Genomic DNA, 19,007 nt, shown 5'->3' with positions numbered 1-19,007 from the left:
TCCAGGACACTGCTGTGTGTGACCCTGGAGAAATATCAGCGGGACATTAAGAAAATAGACAGTTAAAAAGAATGATGTGAACATTTCTCTTTACCAGATATAGAAACAAACATTGAAGAAGGCTGTTTGACTGACAATCAAGCATCATCCAATTGGGGCGTCATGTGATGAAGCCTTCAGGATTAAATTTAATCACAGTTGGCAACCCTCCTGTTTAGTTAGAGATGGTCGCTGGGAAGGGTGAAATTGTCATGTTTCTCCGTTAACCTGTCCTACCCCCTTCAGCTGAAGCCATGCACGTGGGTGTCCAGGTGTCCGGGTAAGTGCAGCTGTTAGGACTGCTGATCCTGATATTAATTCTTTCACTGTCAACGCTCCATAATGATCGGAGGCAGACAAAGCCAGAGATTACCATGGTTACAGCAGACCATCAATAATTGGGTGAAGGCACAAGTAGTTTGATTTTGAATTGCTTGTCTTTTAAAACATTTGTTCGTGGGATGTGGGTGTCCCTCACTGCCTTTGAGAAGCTGGTGAGCTGTCTTCTTGAACTTCTGTAGTCCGTGTGGTGCAGGAAAACCCACAGTGCTCTTTGCAGGAATAGTTATGCTGTTAATCTTCATAACTTTGCACCTATTGTCCATTCACACATGCTTTTGGACCTGTAACTTGTATAAGTAATTTGATTTCACCTTATTGTACACACACATTGCTTGTTCTGCACTCCAGGCAGGAGGAGCTGTGTAGGAGGTGGGGCTACAGTGTTGTCGCTCTGTCTCCGAGACACACTGGCCAGAATTCTCCGTTTCAGAGACTAAATGCTGATGCTGGGATTGAATCGTGTGAGTTCTGTGACCGTGAAAGCGACGCCGGTCCTGGAGTGATTCAGGACATCCTAATGGGTTAGCACGGGTGCCACACGGAACGAGTGCAATTCCAATGAGCGTTGGCGTGTGATTTGCCGGGGTCAGGATTGGCAATCGAGAGCCTGACAAGCAGGAGCTGCGTACCGGCACTCCTGTTTCCCGATATTAAATACAATAAACGAACCGCGCCGTTGGTAGTTCGTTCCTGGCGGAGGTGGAACTTTGCGGGGAGGGGTGGAGATTGCCGGGTCAGACTTGTTAATGATGTGAGGTTATCCATTTTGGTAGGAATAACAGCAAACGGGATTATTATTTAAATGATAAAATATTAAAGCATGCTGCTGTGCAGAGAGACCTGGGTGTGCTAGTGCATGAGTCACAGAAAGTTGGTTTACAAGTGCAACAGGTGATTAAGAAGGCAAATGGAATTTTGTCCTTCATTGCTAGAGGGATGGAGTTTAAGACTAGGTAGGTTATGTTGCAATTGTATAAGGTGTTAGTGAGGCCACACCTGGAGTATTGTGTTCAGTTTTGGTCTCCTTACTTGAGAAAGGACGTACTGGCACTGGAGGGTGTGCAGAGGAGATTCGCTAGGTTATTCCCAGAGCTGAAGGGGTTGGATTACGAGGAGAGGTTGAGTAGTCTGGGACTGTACTCGTTGGAATTTAGAAGGATGAGGAGGGAATCTTATAGAAACATTTAAAATTATGAAGGGAATAGATAGGATAGATGCGGGCAGGTTGTTTCCACTGGCGGGTGAAAGCAGAACTAGGGAACATAGCCTCAAAATAAGGGGAAGTAGATTTAGGACTGAATTTAGGAGGAACTTCTTCACCCAAAGGGTTGTGAATCTATGGAATTCCTTGCCCAGTGAAGCAGTTGAGGCTCCTTCATTAAATGTTTTTAAGATAAAGATAGATAGTTTTTTGAGGAATAAAGGGATTAAGGGTTATGGTGTTCGGGCCGGAAAGTGGAGCTGAGTCCACAAAAGAGCAGCCATGATCTCATTGAATGGCGGAGCAGGCTCGAGGGGCCAGATGGCCTACTCCTGCTCCTAGTTCTTATGTTCTTATGATAAGCCAACGGCGTTTACTGTACAATTTGCATGTCCACAATGGCATGCAGTGTGGAACACATTCACAGTTCTGTCGAGGCGCCAGGAGCATGGCATTCCATTGGGCGCCGGCATCGATTTCCGGCTGATGCGTGATTCGCCACCCAATTGCAATTCAGGGGTCACTGGGAGGAGAATCCCGCCTACTATCTTTGAGCTCCATATGGGATTGTGGGATTAGCTCACCATTTATAAAATAAAACTGATTATATCAGTTTTATCAGCCTCACAGTAGCATGGTGGTTAGCATCAATGCTTCACAGTTCCAGGGTCCCAGGTTCGATTACCGGCTGGGTCACTGTCTGTGTGGAGTCTGCACGTCCTCCCTGTGTGTGCGTGGGTTTCCTCCGGGTGCTCCGGTTTCCTCCCACAGTCCAAAGATGTGCGGGTTAGGTGGATTGGCCATGCTAAATTGGCCGTAGTGTAAGGTTAATGGGGGGATTGTTGGGTTACGGGTATACGGGTTACGTGGGTTTAAAGTCGGGTGATCATTGTTCGGCACAACATCGAGGGCCGAAGGGCCTGTTCTGTGCTGTACTGTTCTATGTTCTATATCTATCCACTACACTGTATAACGTAGTCCATAACACTGAAGCACAAAAATTAAAATATTATAGGATTTTCCTACCATCTCCATTCTTGAATATGATGCCCATGGGATTCCCATCATATCTCTGATTTTTGTGAACAATCCACAGTGGTTTCATTTTGGAATCCATAAACTTGCATTTCTCCACCCTGAAACGACCAATAATAGAAAGAGTTACTGAGTTGGTCAATATGAGTTACTGAGTTGGTCAATGTGAGTTACTAAGTTGGTCAGTATGAGTTACTGAGTTGGTCAGTATGAGTTACTGAGTTGGTCAATGTGAGTTACTGAGTTGGTCAGTATGAGTTACTGAGTTGGTCAATATGAGTTACTGAGTTGGTCAATGTGAGTTACTGAGTTGGTCAATATGAGTTACTGAGTTGGTCAACGTGAGTTACTGAGTTGGTCAATATGAGTTACTGAGTTGGTCAATATGAGTTACTGAGTTGGTCAGTATGAGTTACTGAGTTGGTCAATATGAGTTACTGAGTTGGTCAATGTGAGTTACTGAGTTGGTCAATGTGAGTTACTGAGTTGGTCAATATGAGTTACTGAGTTGGTCAATATGAGTTACTGAGTTGGTCAGTATGAGTTACTGAGTTGGTCAATATGAGTTACTGAGTTGGTCAATATGAGTTACTGAGTTGGTCAACGTGAGTTACTGAGTTGGTCAATATGAGTTACTGAGTTGGTCAATATGAGTTACTGAGTTGGTCAGTATGAGTTACTGAGTTGGTCAATATGAGTTACTGAGTTGGTCAATATGAGTTACTGAGTTGGTCAATGTGAGTTACTGAGTTGGTCAATGTGAGTTACTAAGTTGGTCAATATGAGTTACTAAGTTGGTCAGTATGAGTTACTGAGTTGGTCAATATGAGTTACTGAGTTGGTCAATATGAGTTACTAAGTTGGTCAGTATGAGTTACTGAGTTGGTCAATATGAGTTACTGAGTTGGTCAATGTGAGTTACTGAGTTGGTCAATGTGAGTTACTGAGTTGGTCAATATGAGTTACTGAGTTGGTCAACGTGAGTTACTGAGTTGGTCAATATGAGTTACTAAGTTGGTCAACATGAGTTACTGAGTTGATTTGGTTAATGTGGGTTAATGACATGAGAAATCTGTCCAGTAAACCTCACAGCATAGGACGTAAAAATAAACGACCATACTTATTTATGGCCCCCAGATACGTTTTCTGGTTACTGACCCATGACAATCTCAGGTTGCTTTATCTTTGCCTGCCACGATCCACACTTCTTCATTTTCACCTCGTGAAGACACAAAGGCCCTGGTAGGGAAATGGTATCAAAGGCACCCAGAAATGCTCAGTATCTTTCCCCGGGACCCAACCTTGACGCTCGGTGAGCTGATTGATTGTGGGGCTGTCACATGTCCTCACCTGTGCAACCCCTTACTTACATTTCAGGTGAGCGCGGGGTGGGGGTTACCTACACGTCGGCCATCGCAGAGGCTGACACGGCTGACGCGTAGGAAAAGAGTGCCCCCACGGCACAGGCCCACCCATGGATCGGTGGGCCCTGATATCGGGCCAGGCCACCTCCCCCCCCCCCCCCCCCCCCAGGACCTCGGAGCCTGCCCGCGCCGCCAGGTCCCACCGGTATGGGACCTAGTCTAATCTACGCCGGTGGGACTGGCAAAGAACCAGCGGGACTTCGGCCCATTGCGGGCCGGGGAATCGCCGGGGGGGCCACTGCGAGCGGCCGCCGACCGGCGCGGCCGATTCCCGCCCCCGCCAAATCTCCGGTGCCGGACGGCGAGAGCGGGAATCACGCTGCCCCCCCCCCCCCCACCGATTCTCCGACTTGGCGGGGGGGTCGGAGAATTCCGCCCTCTGAATTCTCCCTCTGTGTACCCGAACAGGTGCTGGAGTGTGGTGACTGGGGTATTTTCACAGGAACTTCATTGCAGTGTTAATGACTTGTGACACTATAAAGATTATTAATGAATACAAAACAGATCAATAATCAGTCACAGGATGTTCGAAATCTCGATGGCTGATTGATAAAATTTCTCATTGCAACAAAACCATCTCCTCGAGAAAATCACAATGTCTGTTCCAAACTTTATTACGGCTACACATCTTGTTTATATTTGACCTGAGTTCAGGAGAATCTCCTGCCTAAATTGCCCTTAGTGTCCAAAATTGCCCCTTGTGTTGGGTGGGGTTACTGGGTTATGGGGATAGGGTGGGGGTGTGGGCTTGGGTAGGGTGCTCTTTCCAAGAACCAGTGCCGACTCGATGGGCCGAACGGCCTTCTTCTGCATTGTAAATTCTATAACTATCCAATTATGTCTACGTACCAGAGTTCTGTGAGGAGGATACATGGGTTCAGGGGAGAGTAGACGTTGGAAAGAGCTTCCATGTAAGTATCTTGTCTCATAAACAGATGCATGGCTTCTTTTGTCTTTGGCTTGGTTGTCTTCTGCGAGCTGGACTTCACAAAGTCATTCAGGCCCTTCATTTTCTTCAGTGCTTCACACTGCAGGAGAATACAGCAATAGACTGACTCAACAAACAGCTTTACTACCATACATCTATTTTATTAAACTGTGAGTGATGGTGGGGCTTGATGCATAATTATGGATGCTCAGTGACGGCCACCCATCAAGAGCCGTGAGTCGCACCAAACAACACTCAATTCTCAAGTGGTTGACAGCTTGAATTGTTGGCTTTGCTTTGCCAAGCTCACCTGCTTCAGCAAAGATTTCATGTGGTAGTTGGTCCCTCGACAATATGCCTCCAGAATTAATCCAAATCGCAGGGACACAGCTGGAAAATGCATTTCGGACCTGAAGTGTACACAAAACAGGATTCACCATCAGAAGGATCAGTAGCCTAACGGTGGACTCCTCATAGTTCCATCCATCAAATACCCATTGCCATTTTTTAAGGACTCCGGGTGCGATTTAATGAGCGATAAAGAGTCCAGTTTTAGGTGTGTGTCTGCGCTGGCAGCATTGGGATCAACCCTGCTATCTAACTGAACTCTGCCGGTTTTTTCACCTCAGTCGAGAAGGCCCAGCCGAGGCCACACTTATCTCAAGGTGACTTGCAAATCGGTGTGGCATTTGAAAATGGCCCCCACATCTTTAGGGGCCTTCTCTGCTCCTTCACCACAACTTCTGGACACCCCCACTGCCCCAACTTATCTCTTAAGAGGTCCTCCAGCCCCCCACCCCCCAAAAGGACACAGAACCCTCATGCCTAATCCCTTGCATGGACAACCAGGCCCCTTGGCACTTCCAGCCTGGCAGGAGCACTCCAGGGTGCCAGGCTGGCAGTGCCACCTGGGCAATGCCAGGGTGTCAGTGCCAAGCTGCTAGGTTGGCAGTGCAATGGTTCTAAGGTGCCAGGTGGGCAGTACCAAGGTGCCCGGGTGACACAAAGAGAGCCAGGGGACCACTCTGCCCAGAGGTTGACTGCCCGGGGACCTCCAACGGCCTGGGAGAGAGACCCCCCCCCCCAGGTGCCGTTACACCTGGTAATGTTTGTACGGACCAGTGCAAACTGGCAACATGGCGAGACCACCCAGGCGAGACCGCTAGTTCCAGCGCCGTGGGAGGATCTGGCGTAGACATATTTAAATGAGCCTCATGTCTCACTTAAACATGTTAATCTGGATCTTGCCCTCACTGGGCCCTCATTAGATCTCGCGAGGCGTGTAGAGCATCGCGAAGTCCGCGGGAAAAACCGCCTTATTGTGTCACCGAGTCGGGAGCGATGAAGTCACTGTGGATCTTTGGGTCTTTTACCTGAGGTGCCAGAACAGGAAGTGTCCTATTTGTTTGTTGCTCAATGCTCTGTCCAACAAAAACTTGGTTAGTTCAGCATCCAAATAAGGCTCATATTTCAGCACTTGCACGAGCTGGAGTAGGTACTGGGAGAGCTCTTCCTCACTGTAGGGCAAGGGGGGAAACAGCAACACAGGAAAGGATTGTTCAACCAAATGTATCAAATCAAACCCAAAACCACCGGAGATCATCAGAAACTCAAATACAGTCAAATTCATGTAACATTAATGAGACAATCCGACTCTCTGAAACAAATCCAACTGGAAAAATATCTTTGGAAATAAGGAGTTAACCTGCTGTTCATCAGGTGTTCAACTCAAGGTGCTTCCCCAAGTGTTACATACCTTAGCTTTTTCAAGCATTTTATTGCCAATGAACGGACATAGCGACTGGGGAAGCTGTAGTCCAGAAGCTCCAGTGCATTCAGTGCAGGTAGTTCTTTCCATGATTGCAGGAGGTATATTATCTGCAGAAGAAAATGAACCTTGGCTGCAATTACACAGATAATTCCTTTGAACTCATGGACATTTTTCCACTGCATCAAATCACTGCTGATTCACTCCCACTAAACTGGATTGAGTCCAAAAACAATGATGAACATCCAGCAGACCAGCTGATACAAAGAGGTTATGCCGCCTGGCACACTGGACAGCTTCTGTGTCAATCGCCTTCTACATTTCTAACGAGGGCCATGCATGGGAAATTTATAACATTTATCTTGCACAATCTCCATTGTAACTATTTCCTGTTAAATACTCAAGTATTAACCTGCACAGCCTGAACAAATTTCAGTCCTCCTATGGGTCGGGAGTGTCACTGCAGCAGGAGGCTCTATCAAATAGCAGGCCGCTGACAAGGGGTTAATTGCTCCTGACTCGAGTTGGTTGCGACTCAGAGAGCAGGAAGTGCCCCTTTGGGCAGGTACCCAGCAGTGAGAGCAGGAAGTGCCCCTTTGGGCAGGTACCCAGCAGTGAGAGCAGGAAGTGCCCCTTTGGGCAGGCACCCAGCAGTGAGAGACCTTCTGCTGCCCAGATCAAAGATACAGGTGAGGCGAATTGCCACTGGTGCAATGCTGGGCACTGTTCCAGTGTCAGGACTCCATCAATAGACTCTTGAGATCCTGGGTTCAAACATTCCTCTCCACAGCCGAGCTTACGTCCATCAATTCTTGAACAGACTCAAAAACAGCTTCTTCCCCGCTGTTACCAAACTCCTAAACGACCCTCTTATGGACTGACCTCATTAACACTCCACCCTGTATGCTTCACCCGATGCCAGTGTCTATGTAGTTATATTGTGTACCTTGTGTTGCCCTATTATGTATTTTCTTTTATTCCCTTTTCTTCCCATGTACTTAATGATCTGTTGAGCTGCTCGCAGAAAAATACTTTTCACTGTACCTCGGTACACGTGACAATAAACAAATCCAATCCAATCTTTATGACTTGCATAAAGAGCGAGAGAAAGTGACAGAGAACGGGAAGAGAGCTGTAGGCAGACAAGCACGCACAATAACAAAGACCTATATACGATGAGTGAGATTAATACACATTGACTACAAGTATTAAGAACGGGCATTTAATGTGTTTTGTTGTCACATTTACCTCATGCCCGACTTCAATCTGCCGCCCCACTGAGTGAACCTTCACCCCAGAATCGTTCTGGGTCACTGTCCGTGTGGAGTTTGCACATTCTCCCCGTGCCTGCCTGGGTCTCACCCCCACAACCCCAAAGATGTGCAGGGTAGGTGGATTGGCCATGCTAAATTGCCCCTTAATTGGAAAAAATGAATTGGGTACTCTAAATTTTTTTTTAAAATCACGTCGGAGACATCTAGAGGTCACACAAGACACCCTGTAAATGCAAACCTGCTTCTTTCCATTGTGCTTGATAGCATTAATAATTTCACCTTTAGAAAGAAGAGAATTCCCTCAAGAGTTTTTTTAACAGGTACTGTGTCCAGCTCATCAGCTCTGCTTTACTACACTTCCAGCTCGGCTCTTTAAAAGGAATCCCGCTGCTTCGTTAGGATTCCTCAAACCAGCTTGCAAATGTAATTAAATGTGCATCCACATTAGCTGCCACACCATCGCTCACATTACAGATGATGTTTTTCTGGCTCTCCTATAGAATTATAACAAATACCCCCCCCCCTCCCTCCCATTGCTCTGTACGTATATAGACCATGTGTTGTTCAAGCTGTCTAAAAGCAGAGGGCACAGGTTCAATCACTGGTCAGTGCTACGTCGGATGTCATGTTCAATTGCAATGAATCCTGGCCAAGCTGGCCACGCCCACATTCCCAGGAATGAAAATTCCCAGGGAAAAAAAAATAATCTCAGCCTCTCCAAACCAGGCCAGAGAAGTACAAAAGAAAAGAAGTCAGTTTTCCTGGATGCCCGCTGGCAGCTGCAGGGGCCCGAAGGTAGAGATTGAATCGAGATGCCAGTTTCTCAAACAAAAAAAAAAAGTCTCTTGCCACAAATTTCCATTTGCACAAGTTGCACGGTGGCGCAGTGGGTTAGCACTGCTGCCTCACGGCGCCGAGGTCCCAGGTTCGATCCTGGCTCTGGGTCACTGTCCGTGTGGAGTTTGCACATTCTCCCCGTGTTTGTGTGGGTTTTGCCCCCACAACCCAAAGATGTGCAGGGTAGGTGCAATGGCCACACTAAATTGCCCCTTAATTGGAAAAAAAATGAATTGGGTACTCTAAATTTATATAAAAAATAAACACATTTTCTTCTTTCCTCAAAAAAGCACAAATTACAGACTCAATGCCTTATTAAGTATGGATTGTTAATGTTTCTGTATCTTCAAAGACCCCCCCCTCCCGCTCACTGAGAAGTGTGGAGGATTCCCAGACTGAACTCAATGGGGATTCTCCTACCGTTACCATTCATATACCAGCTGGTAGGCAGGAGCTTCTTTTTAATCAGCTCTCACAATCCATATGTCGAGGGAGAGACTGGCCTACCTTGCTGGATGTCAGCCCAGGATTCCGAGCAGGAGCCCTCCCTCTCTCCATTCACCAGGGCAAGTTGGTCCACGTCTTTGAACCGGCGAAGAATCACAGCTTTTTACAGGGGCAGTAGGGTGGCGCAGTGGTTAGCACTGCTGCTTCACAGCGCCCAGGGTCCCAGGATCAATTCCCGGCTGGTCACTGTCTGTGCGGAGTCTGCACGTTCTCCCCGTGTCTGCGTGGGTTTCCTCCGGGTGCTCCAGTTTGCTCCCACAGTCCAAAGATCTGCAGGTTAATTTAGCCATGCTAAATTACCCCTTGGTGTCCAAAAGATTAGGTGGGGTTACATGGGTGGGTTGGAGGCATGGGTTTAAGTAGGGTGTTCTTTCCAAGGGCCTGTGCAGACTTGATGGGCAGAATGGCCTCCTTCTGCACTGTAAAGTCTAGGATTCTATATGAAATGGAGGCCATTCGGCCCATTGCAGCTGTTCCAGCTGACAAGGCGTCATCCAGTCCAATCCCAGCTCTTGGCCTGTAGTCTTTTAGCTTGAGTGCATATCCAAGTACTCTTTAAATGTTCCGAGGATTGATGACTCTACCACCCTTTCAGGCAATGAATTCCAGATCCCTGCCATCTGCTACGTGAAAAATATTCCCCTCAAAACCCTCGAAACCTCCCAACCCTTAACCTAAATTCATGTCCCCTGGTTATGGATCCTTCATCCAAGGCGAATTGTGCCTCCATATCCACTCTATTGAGATATCAAAGAATTTTATCCACCATTTAGCTCTCCTCTCAACCTCCTCTGTTCCATAGAAAGCAACCCCAGCCTATCCAATCCTTCCTCACAACTAAAGTTCTCCAGACCAGGCAGCTGCCTCATAAATCTCCTCTGTACCCCCTCGTGCGATCACATCGTTCCTCTAGTGCGCTGACCATAACTGCTTGCGTTGGTCCAGGTGAGCTCTAACCAGTGTTTTGTACAGTTCTGTACAGCCTCTCTGCTCTCACACTCTCTGCCAGTACCTCTGATCCACAGGTGGTAATGCTATCACTGACCCCCCCCCCCCCCCCCCCCCCCCAAATATTGTCATCTCCCCCTCATCAATTTACCCAACAAATGAGTAAGCTAATTACCATTATCTTCCGACCTTTGAGGGGAACTTGTAAATCACAAAGCAATCACTCCTGTCCTGTGATTGTGGAAAGCACATTCTGGGAAGACAGCCTATTACATAATTCACTTCATGAGAAGGCAGCAAATAACAACTGCCAATAACTTGTGACTGTGAGGAAACTATGTCTGGGAAGGTTCAAAGACTGCTGGAGACAGTTTGGAAACTAAGCCGTACCTCAGTCAGAGTTGCACAACTTTCCTGTTTATTCTGGATCACACTCTGCTCAACATTTGCAGCCTGTAACTGCTCTGAAAACCCCGCAAAAAATTGTGTTTACAATGAACAGCTTCACATCCCCCTCAAGTCCACTCATCACTGATGGTTTCGAGGGCGGGGGCGCGGGGCTGTATTTGACACAAGAGGACCACTTAGATCCATCTGGAGACAAACTGCCTCAAGAGGTCACTTGGCCAGGTGATTAGAAGGCTCAGTCTGCACAGAATTGGTGCCCGACATCTCCAAGGGTCTTGTCGCTGTCCCACAGCCACGTTGCTAAGGACGGCTGGCGGCGTTACAGTACATCTTGTCAGCTCGCACAGTCGCCAGACCCATCCTTGACCGCTGCTGAATGAACTGACCTTCGTTGAGGCAGAATTCGGGATCATCACTTGGTTCTGCGGTCCATTCAGGGCAGAGGAGGCGAGTGAGGGAAAACTGCCAAAGCCTTGTCCCCTAACCCAATGTGCCCTGCTACACGCACAGGTATTGGAGTCACTGTTGCTGGTATCCCCCTTTCTGGTAAGGCTACCAGACAATTATTATCCAGATCCTCGTGCCAAAACTAGTGTAGGAAAGCTGCTAATCATGAGCCAGCATGACTCAATGCCGATATAATTGTTTTTCAAAAGAAAACCCCATGTCATAGGAAGTAACAGAGTACATGGTGATACATAAATCAATGATGATATGTGGATCAGTTAATGTCCTGCCCCTAACTGAACACAGTGCTGAAGTATGTTATGCTGGCCGGCTGCCCAAGCAGCTTGCGCTCTCTCCCGAAGAGAGTGCAATTCTGGGGCAGAAAGCCAGTGGGGGAAATCTGACCCAGCTCCACATTCCCATCACTGAACGACCTGGACTGAGGTCGAGGCTGATCGAGGCCGCATTGCACCCGCACTTTCCAGGAACTAGGATGAGGAATTAAAGCTGCTAATTATGGCACCTCATCAAGGGCTGTCTCTCCATTCACAACACATCCTCCAGCGACAGTACGCTTTACATTAAACAGGGCTGCCTTCGGACCCAGAGGGTGAAAGTATCACAATCCTGTTCCTGCAATTTCCCCTTCATTTCCACCTTCTTCTTTTCTTGGAAATCTGGACCCCCCCCTTCCCAGGAAATTCCCGGGCGGGTCCACCTGGTTACTTGGGACTCTTTGCTACATCTTCCAGCTGGTCACACTGGATAAAGCCCCCCCCCCTCCCACGGCTCCGCCCCTTCCCCAGGGTGTTTGTCTGTCACACCCACAGCTGCTAGATGTGGAGACCCCCCCTCACCGCCACTGAGATCCCTTTATCTGCCCATGTCTCACGCTTCAGATGTGAACACATTTCCTGAAAGCGACCCGTGCATGTTTTTCTTTTAACTGCATCGTATCTGCAGGGATTTCGTTCAACAAACTCTTTAGTCAAAGATAAGACATTTGAGCGCACAACATCCAATTGCCAACATTTACATTCTTTCCTGTGTACTCTTTCAGCAGGAATGAACTAATTTCAAATGGCCGGCGAAGGTTAGAACCACCCAGGATTGTAACCACACGTTCCCGTTTAAGACTAGAACCGATTTCCTCATTCCTTTTTATTGTTGCTCACCCTGGTTAAGCCTCAGTGACACGTTTTGGAACTGGCATCACTGGACAAGTGGTGGTAGGGTCCCTTCCCCGGAGTTGAGCTTTTAGGGCAGAATATTCTGGGACCAGCTCACAACTGCCCTTCTCTGAGGAAGGATGTTCTTGCTCTCGAGGGAGTGCAGCGAAGGTTTACCAGACTGATTCCAGGGATGGCAGGACTGATGTGCGAGGAGAGATTGAATCGGTTAGGATTGTATTCACTGGAGTTCAGAAGGCTATTGGGGGGGGGTTTCTCAAAGAAACCTATAGAATTCTAACAGGACTGGACAGGGTAGATGCAGGAAGGATGTTCCCGATGGTGGGGGAGTCCAGAACCAGGGGTCGCAGTCTGAGGATACGGAGTAGACCATTTAGGACAGAGATGAGGAGAGATTTCCTCACCCAGAGAGTGGTCGGCCTGTGGAGTTCGTTACCACAGGAAGTAGTTGAGGCCAAAACATTGTATGTTTTCAAGAAGCAGCTAGATATAGTACTTAGGGTGAAGTGGATCAAGGGATATGGGGGGAAGGAGGGATTAGGCTATTGAGTTGGGTGATCAGCCATGATCATAATGAATAGCGGAGCAGGCTCAAAGGGCCAAATGGCCTCTTCCTGTTCCTATTTTCTATGTTTCTAACTGTTCGGATTTCTTTAATTCATACCATAACCACTCGAGCACATTGCCCAAATCCCACAGATCCACTCCGATTACAATCACCATCACAAACGGGTGGCTGGCTTTGCAGTGATGCATAGAGTCTGAACTTCGAGAAGATGTGAACACAACGACACCCCCGGCCCGGGGGCTTGTGTTAATCGCTGACAGAAGGGCGATCTAAGTGAACTGTTGATGCTGGTGTGGGGCCATCTCCGGAGGTGGATTCAACAAATCAACTAATCCCAAACACAGCACACATTCAGCTGTCCTTTATCAAGCCCAGCAGCTTTCTAAAGGAAAAACGTGTGCAAAAGTACAGAGCAGCCATGGTGAAATGTGGTTTAAAATGTCCATTCAGAAACCGTCCTTGTACTAGAATATGAAGGAGCTCCTGTCTGTACGTCCCATTGACTAATCAGACTGGGCGATAGTAATGGTGCGCAGTGAACACATTCCCATTAAATCCCCCTTCTTCAGTATTTTAATACTATCTGAAGTAAAAAAGAGCAGTTTTATAAAAAAGTAGCAAAGTCATTTCGCAGACACGTGCCAAAACACAATTTCAACCCTAAACTCTCGGCATGTGGACCTGTGCGATCTGGAAACCGTGTGCTCCTTCAGTAAGAGGCTTCCTCATCGCCACTTCTTACCTGAGCAACATCCTCATGCTTATTCCATTTTGTTACAGACAGCAGCTTAGCAAGGGCATCGGGGAAATGGTCACGAACTTCATATCTTAGTTTCCAAACGAGATCCTTCTCATCCTCGAAGAATTCCGTGCATGCCTTGCGTTCCATAATTTCCTTCAACTGCTGTTGCTGTTTCAGAGAAAACCATTACATACATTTCTCAACAAGCACATTCTGATTTACTCCTTTCAAAAGACCATCAATTCGAGTGTCCTAACGTATTCATAGTGTTGTAACAGGCGACACGGTGACGCACTGGGACTACGGCGCTGAGGTCCCGGGTTCGATCCCGGCTCTGGGTCACTGTCCGTGTGGAGTTTGCACATTCTCCCCGTGTCTGCGTGGGTCTCACCCCTACAACCCAAAGATGTGCAGGGTAGGTGGATTGGCCGCGCTAAATTGCCCCTCAATTGGAAAATTAAAATTTAAAAAAAATATATATTTTAGTGTTGTTGGATTCAAAACACCTTCAGGAGAGGCCTTGCGAAAAGCCTATTTACCTACTAATTTCCAAGAATGGATTGTTCAAGTGCTGGGGTTGCCATGAACAATGACAAGGAGGCTACAACAAAGCAGTTACAGTTTAGCTCAGTGGGCTAGATGGCTGGTTCCTTGCCCAGTGAAGCAGTTGAGGCTCCTTCATTAAATGTTTTTAAGATAAAGATAGATAGTTTTTTGAAGAATAAAGGGATTAAGGGTTATGGTGTTCAGGCCGGAAAGTGGAGCTGAGTCCAGAAAAGATCAGCCATGATCTCATTGAATGGCAGAGCAGGCTGGAGGGGCCAGATGGCCGACTCCTGCTCCTAGTTCTTATGCTCTTATGTGATGCAGAGCGAGGCCAGCCACGCGGGTTCGATTCCTGTACCGGCTGAGGTTATTCATGAAGGCTCCTCCGCCTTCTCAACCTTGCCCCTCATCTGAGATGTGGTGGTCTTCAGGTTAAATCACCACCAGTCAGCTCTCCCCCTCAAAGGGGAAAGCAGCCTATGGTCATCTGGGACCATGGTGACTTTATTTACTTCACATTCAATAACATGGCATTTAATTAATTACAGCTCCTGTAGCTCGAAAAGGCTACTCGGAAATCTGGGAATAAAGCACAATGCAGAAACAATGGGAGGACAAGGAGGGGGAAAGACTGGTTAGTGACATCTTAGTCAAGCTGCAACTTAATGGGACTGGTACTGGACATATAGCTACAGAAACATTCTGTTGCTTCCAGTTCATGTCACCAGTAACTAGCTCAATCGCAGGAGAGTTCTGGTGTACTTATTGTGGTAACTCTACTGGAGAGTAACCCATAATATATGTGCTACCGGGAGTAACAAGCACAGGTAATGAATTGGGGAAACAGCTCACTGGGTAAACTTTACTTGGGAATAACACATGTCCCTGGACATTAGCACATTCTCCATACATTCCTGGAGATTTACCTCAGCTTGTGACGCTCTCACACAATCGCCATTCTTCCCCAACTCTAGAATCTAAGGGAGAGGACAATAGATGAGCAAATTTATATCTTATAAAATAAAACTTTACAGTCAAATGACAAGACAATGTAATATGTTTTTGCGAATCCATAAATATTGCTAATTCGGTTCAGACATTATGGGCTACTTGATACAGTCAATAGATCAGCCATAGAGAGCACTGCCTGGTCTACGACAAGTCAGGTGATCTCAGCCAGAAGTAGCGATGTAAAACCTACTGGCAGATTGTCCGGATTGGGTTGGGGAAGTGATATCCACCAGGGTTCCTGCATCTCTGGGTTCAGTGACTGGGATGTGGGAGCCTCTTACGGATCGGCCTTGATTGTGATGCACTCCGCTGTTGAACTGCTGAGTCTCGGTGCCTAGACTCACATGTGGCAGATGGTCACTTGGGTGAAAGGGGCCCATAAGAAATTGGAGCAATTGTAGACCATTCGGCCCATCGAGCCTGCCGCGGCATTCAAGATGGCTGACCTTGAGCTTCGACTCGATTTCTCCGACTCCATGTCGGCGGCGCTATCGAGGGCAGTGGGGGAGGAGGGTGAACCTTTTGGTGGTGATGTTTCGGATTTCGGAGAGGTCGGGACTGATGGAGGGGAGGAAGGCCGACGTTGCGGCCTTCGCCTCTCTGATTGCCGGCGGAGAATTCTGTTGGAGTGAAGCAGCAGGAAAAGCCAGAATGGAGTTTGCTTAAACATTGCCTCGATTCAGTGAAACAATCAAACGATTAAAAACAACAGAAGTAGAATCAATTACGCTTCCTTCCCCTCCCCAGAATTTAAATCCACTCTTTCCTATTTCTCTTTAGGCAAACTCTTCAATCCCCAGATAGGATCATCGGCTGGCAAACGTTTACCTGATTTCCACCCCATAGTAAATAGTTCAAGTGGAAATAATCTCGAACAATGGGCTACGATTATAGGGAGAACTTAAAAAATATATATTTTTTTTACAGGACGTGGGCTTCGCTGGCTAGGTCAGCATTTATTTCCCATCCCTAATTGCCCTTGAGAAGGTGGTGGTGAGCCGCCTTCTTGAACCACCACAGTCCCTGAGGTGTAGGTCCATCCACAGTGCTGTTAGGGAGGGAGTTCTGGGATTTTGACCCAGCGACAGTGAAGGAACGGCCAATATATTCCCAAGACGGGATGGTGAGTGACTCGGAGGGGAACCTCCAGGTGGTGGGGTTCCCAGGTATCTGCTGCTCCTCTTCTAGATGGGAATGGTCGTAGGTTTGTAAGGTGCTGCCTAAGGAGTTCCAGCATTGGTGAGTTCCTGCATTGCACCTTGGAGATGGTACATACGGCTGCTTCTGTGTATAGGTGGTAGAGGGATTGAATGCTTGTGGAAGGACTGCCAGTCAAGCGGGCTGCTTTGTCCTGGATAGTGTTGAGCTTCATGAGTATTGATGGAGCTGCACTTATCCAGTCAATTGGAGAGTATTCCATTACACTCCTGAATTATGCCTTGGAGGTGGTGGGCAGACTTTGAAGCGTCAGGAGGTGAGTTGCTTGTCACAGGTCTCCGAGCCTCTGACCTGCTCTGGTAGCCACAGTATTAATATGGCTAGTCCAGTTCAGTTTCTGATCAATGGCAATCCCCAGGATGTTGATAGTGGGAGATTTAGTGATGGTAATGCCATTGAATGTCAAGAAGCGGTGGTTTGATTCTCTCTTGTTGAGATGGTCATTGCCTGGCACTTGTGTGGCGCAAATTTTTCTTGCCACTTGTCAACAACCCAAGCCTGGGTATCGTCCAGATCTTGCTGCATTTGCACGTAGACTGCTTCAGAGTCTGAAGAATTGTGAATAGTGCTGAACATTGTGTAATCATCAGTGAACATCTTCACGTCTGACCTTAGGTTGGAAGGAAGATCATTGATGAAGCAGCTGAAGATGATTGGGACAAGGACACTACCCTGAGGAACTCCTGCAGTGATGTCCTGGGACTGAGATTCCTGACCTCCAACCACCACAACCATCTTCCTTTCTGATAGTTATGACTCTAACCAGTGGAGAGTTTTCTCCCTGAATGCTTTGCTTTTAATTATATCTTCCACTGCCAGTCTTGCGGCGTGAAACACCTTCATATATAATCAAACACTCCCAGGTCTAACCCTGCACCTACCTTTTCAAAGGATGGGTAGTAGATGGGGTGGGAGACGACGCTGTGGAAATGGATATTTAAAGCTGCACTGCTGTCAGTATTCGGGTTGCTCTGCACAGTCCCCATTGGATTTAGCAGTTCTCCCTTTTCATCTGTGAAGCAGATAGAATGAGCACTGTTAGAAAGTCTGAAACCAATTTAATCATTTGTTGAAATAATAGTGCTTTCGCTCTCCCCCCAGCCTTCCTTCCATATTTTAATGATTAAAGAACTGTGATAGTTGGAGCCGTGTCACTTCTCTGACGCAAGTCCTGGTTCATCAGTGAGTGGCAACGAGATTTCTAAGCAATGGTCAACGTCCTTCCTTATCCAGGATGGCAAGTTCCATATTCCAAGAACATTTGAAATGTATCTGCTCAGATCCCCCAACATTCCATCATTACACATCTTGGCCCCGCTTAAAGGCACAAGGAATTAAACATGTTGGCTCGGACCGCGAGTCAATAAGAAAGAACAACTGTCAACATTAGCAGTCACTGCTCCTTTGGAACGAGTAGCAGCTTTTGGAGTCTGCCTGTGTACAGTGAAGTTGCTGTTTGTAATTCAATGCTTCTCCACAAGGTGTGCTGTTGAAGCCCACCTCGCCTCTAATCATTTAGAAATCACTGAACTGACAAGAATGTGTCATTTGATGTTAATAGTCTCACTGTAAAATCCCGTGAAAAGGTTACACTTTGTTGAGTGAGGTGTCATTGGGTTTTTGGGAGCATTCTACATTCATAATTACTAATGAACAACCTCACTGTCCCTGAAAATGTAGCTTTATATTTAGGGAATGCCAAATTTCTCTATGACAATGAAAAAATCCAAATATTTTAATTTTAAGATTAAAAAAAAATCAAATTTCTTCTTCCTTAGTCTAATATTCATGTCCCAATCATTTAGTTTGCCCTCAGAAAAAGTGAAGGACATCCTGCTTCCTGCTTTGCTGACTGTGAGAATGCCTCAATATGATTGGCTGCTTATCCTGCTTGGCAACATCATTGCTGACGGAAGTCATGAGAGTGCCCTGACTTGCTGTCAGATTCAAACTAACATCGGGAAAAGGGAAATTCATGCCACAGAGATCATTGGATCTTGTGGGAAACTTTCTTCAACGTCAGTGGCGAGTGTCATCAGTTTACTGCTGACTACGACAATTGGACTAATGGGCAGTGAAGCAAACCTGGCAACGGCGAATCAGCAACCTGGTTTATACATTCATGGAAATGAGATTGAAACAGGCTACTGCGTGAATTAGTTTATACCCTGGGATGATAAAAGAGAAGTAGTTGGGATTTAATTTTGCGATGGTTTGGACTACTCAATTACAGGGTCAAAAGACCATTGGCTGGATTTAATACTTTTGAGAGGCCTCAGTGGGGGAGGGGGGAATGTAAATATAAAATACAGCAAGTGACCTTCACACCATCTACCCCCCTTGCCTGCCCCAACCCAGTTAGAATTCTTTGGAGAGCGGGAGAGGCATTGAACACGCCGCCAACTCTTGGGCTTATTTAGGCGCTCAAGTGGCCAATCAATGGTCACTTAAGGGCCTCATTGGCTCCTCTGACAATATTTTACCCATAGTTTGGTCCATGCCTTGTGGGAAGCCCAATAGCTTTAGCTGCATGATCTGGTGTTTGGCAAGGTGGGGGTGGGAACCTTCCTCTGG

At 47.0% G+C, this 19,007-nt stretch overlaps 1 protein-coding gene across 7 annotated transcripts in view; it reads right to left on the bottom strand.

Annotated features, from left to right (window-relative positions):
- Positions 1-19,007, bottom strand: part of pik3cd (phosphatidylinositol-4,5-bisphosphate 3-kinase, catalytic subunit delta) — a 219,529-nt gene that overhangs the window by 28,661 nt on the left and 171,861 nt on the right. For all 7 annotated transcript variants that reach the window (XM_038821382.1, XM_038821381.1, XM_038821383.1 and 4 more), the window contains 8 exons: positions 17,315-17,445; positions 15,131-15,181; positions 13,659-13,826; positions 6,726-6,847; positions 6,343-6,486; positions 5,280-5,379; positions 4,891-5,069; positions 2,609-2,718 (listed from right to left, as the gene is read on the bottom strand). In XM_038821382.1, the coding sequence (XP_038677310.1) occupies positions 2,609-2,718; positions 4,891-5,069; positions 5,280-5,379; positions 6,343-6,486; positions 6,726-6,847; positions 13,659-13,826; positions 15,131-15,181; positions 17,315-17,445 (1,005 nt within the window). The remainder of the gene's footprint in view (positions 1-2,608; positions 2,719-4,890; positions 5,070-5,279; positions 5,380-6,342; positions 6,487-6,725; positions 6,848-13,658; positions 13,827-15,130; positions 15,182-17,314; positions 17,446-19,007) is intronic.

Source organism: Scyliorhinus canicula, chromosome 16 (genome assembly GCF_902713615.1).
Source record: "Scyliorhinus canicula chromosome 16, sScyCan1.1, whole genome shotgun sequence".
NCBI lineage: Eukaryota > Metazoa > Chordata > Chondrichthyes > Carcharhiniformes > Scyliorhinidae > Scyliorhinus > Scyliorhinus canicula.
This window is presented reverse-complemented; position numbering and strand designations above follow the sequence as displayed.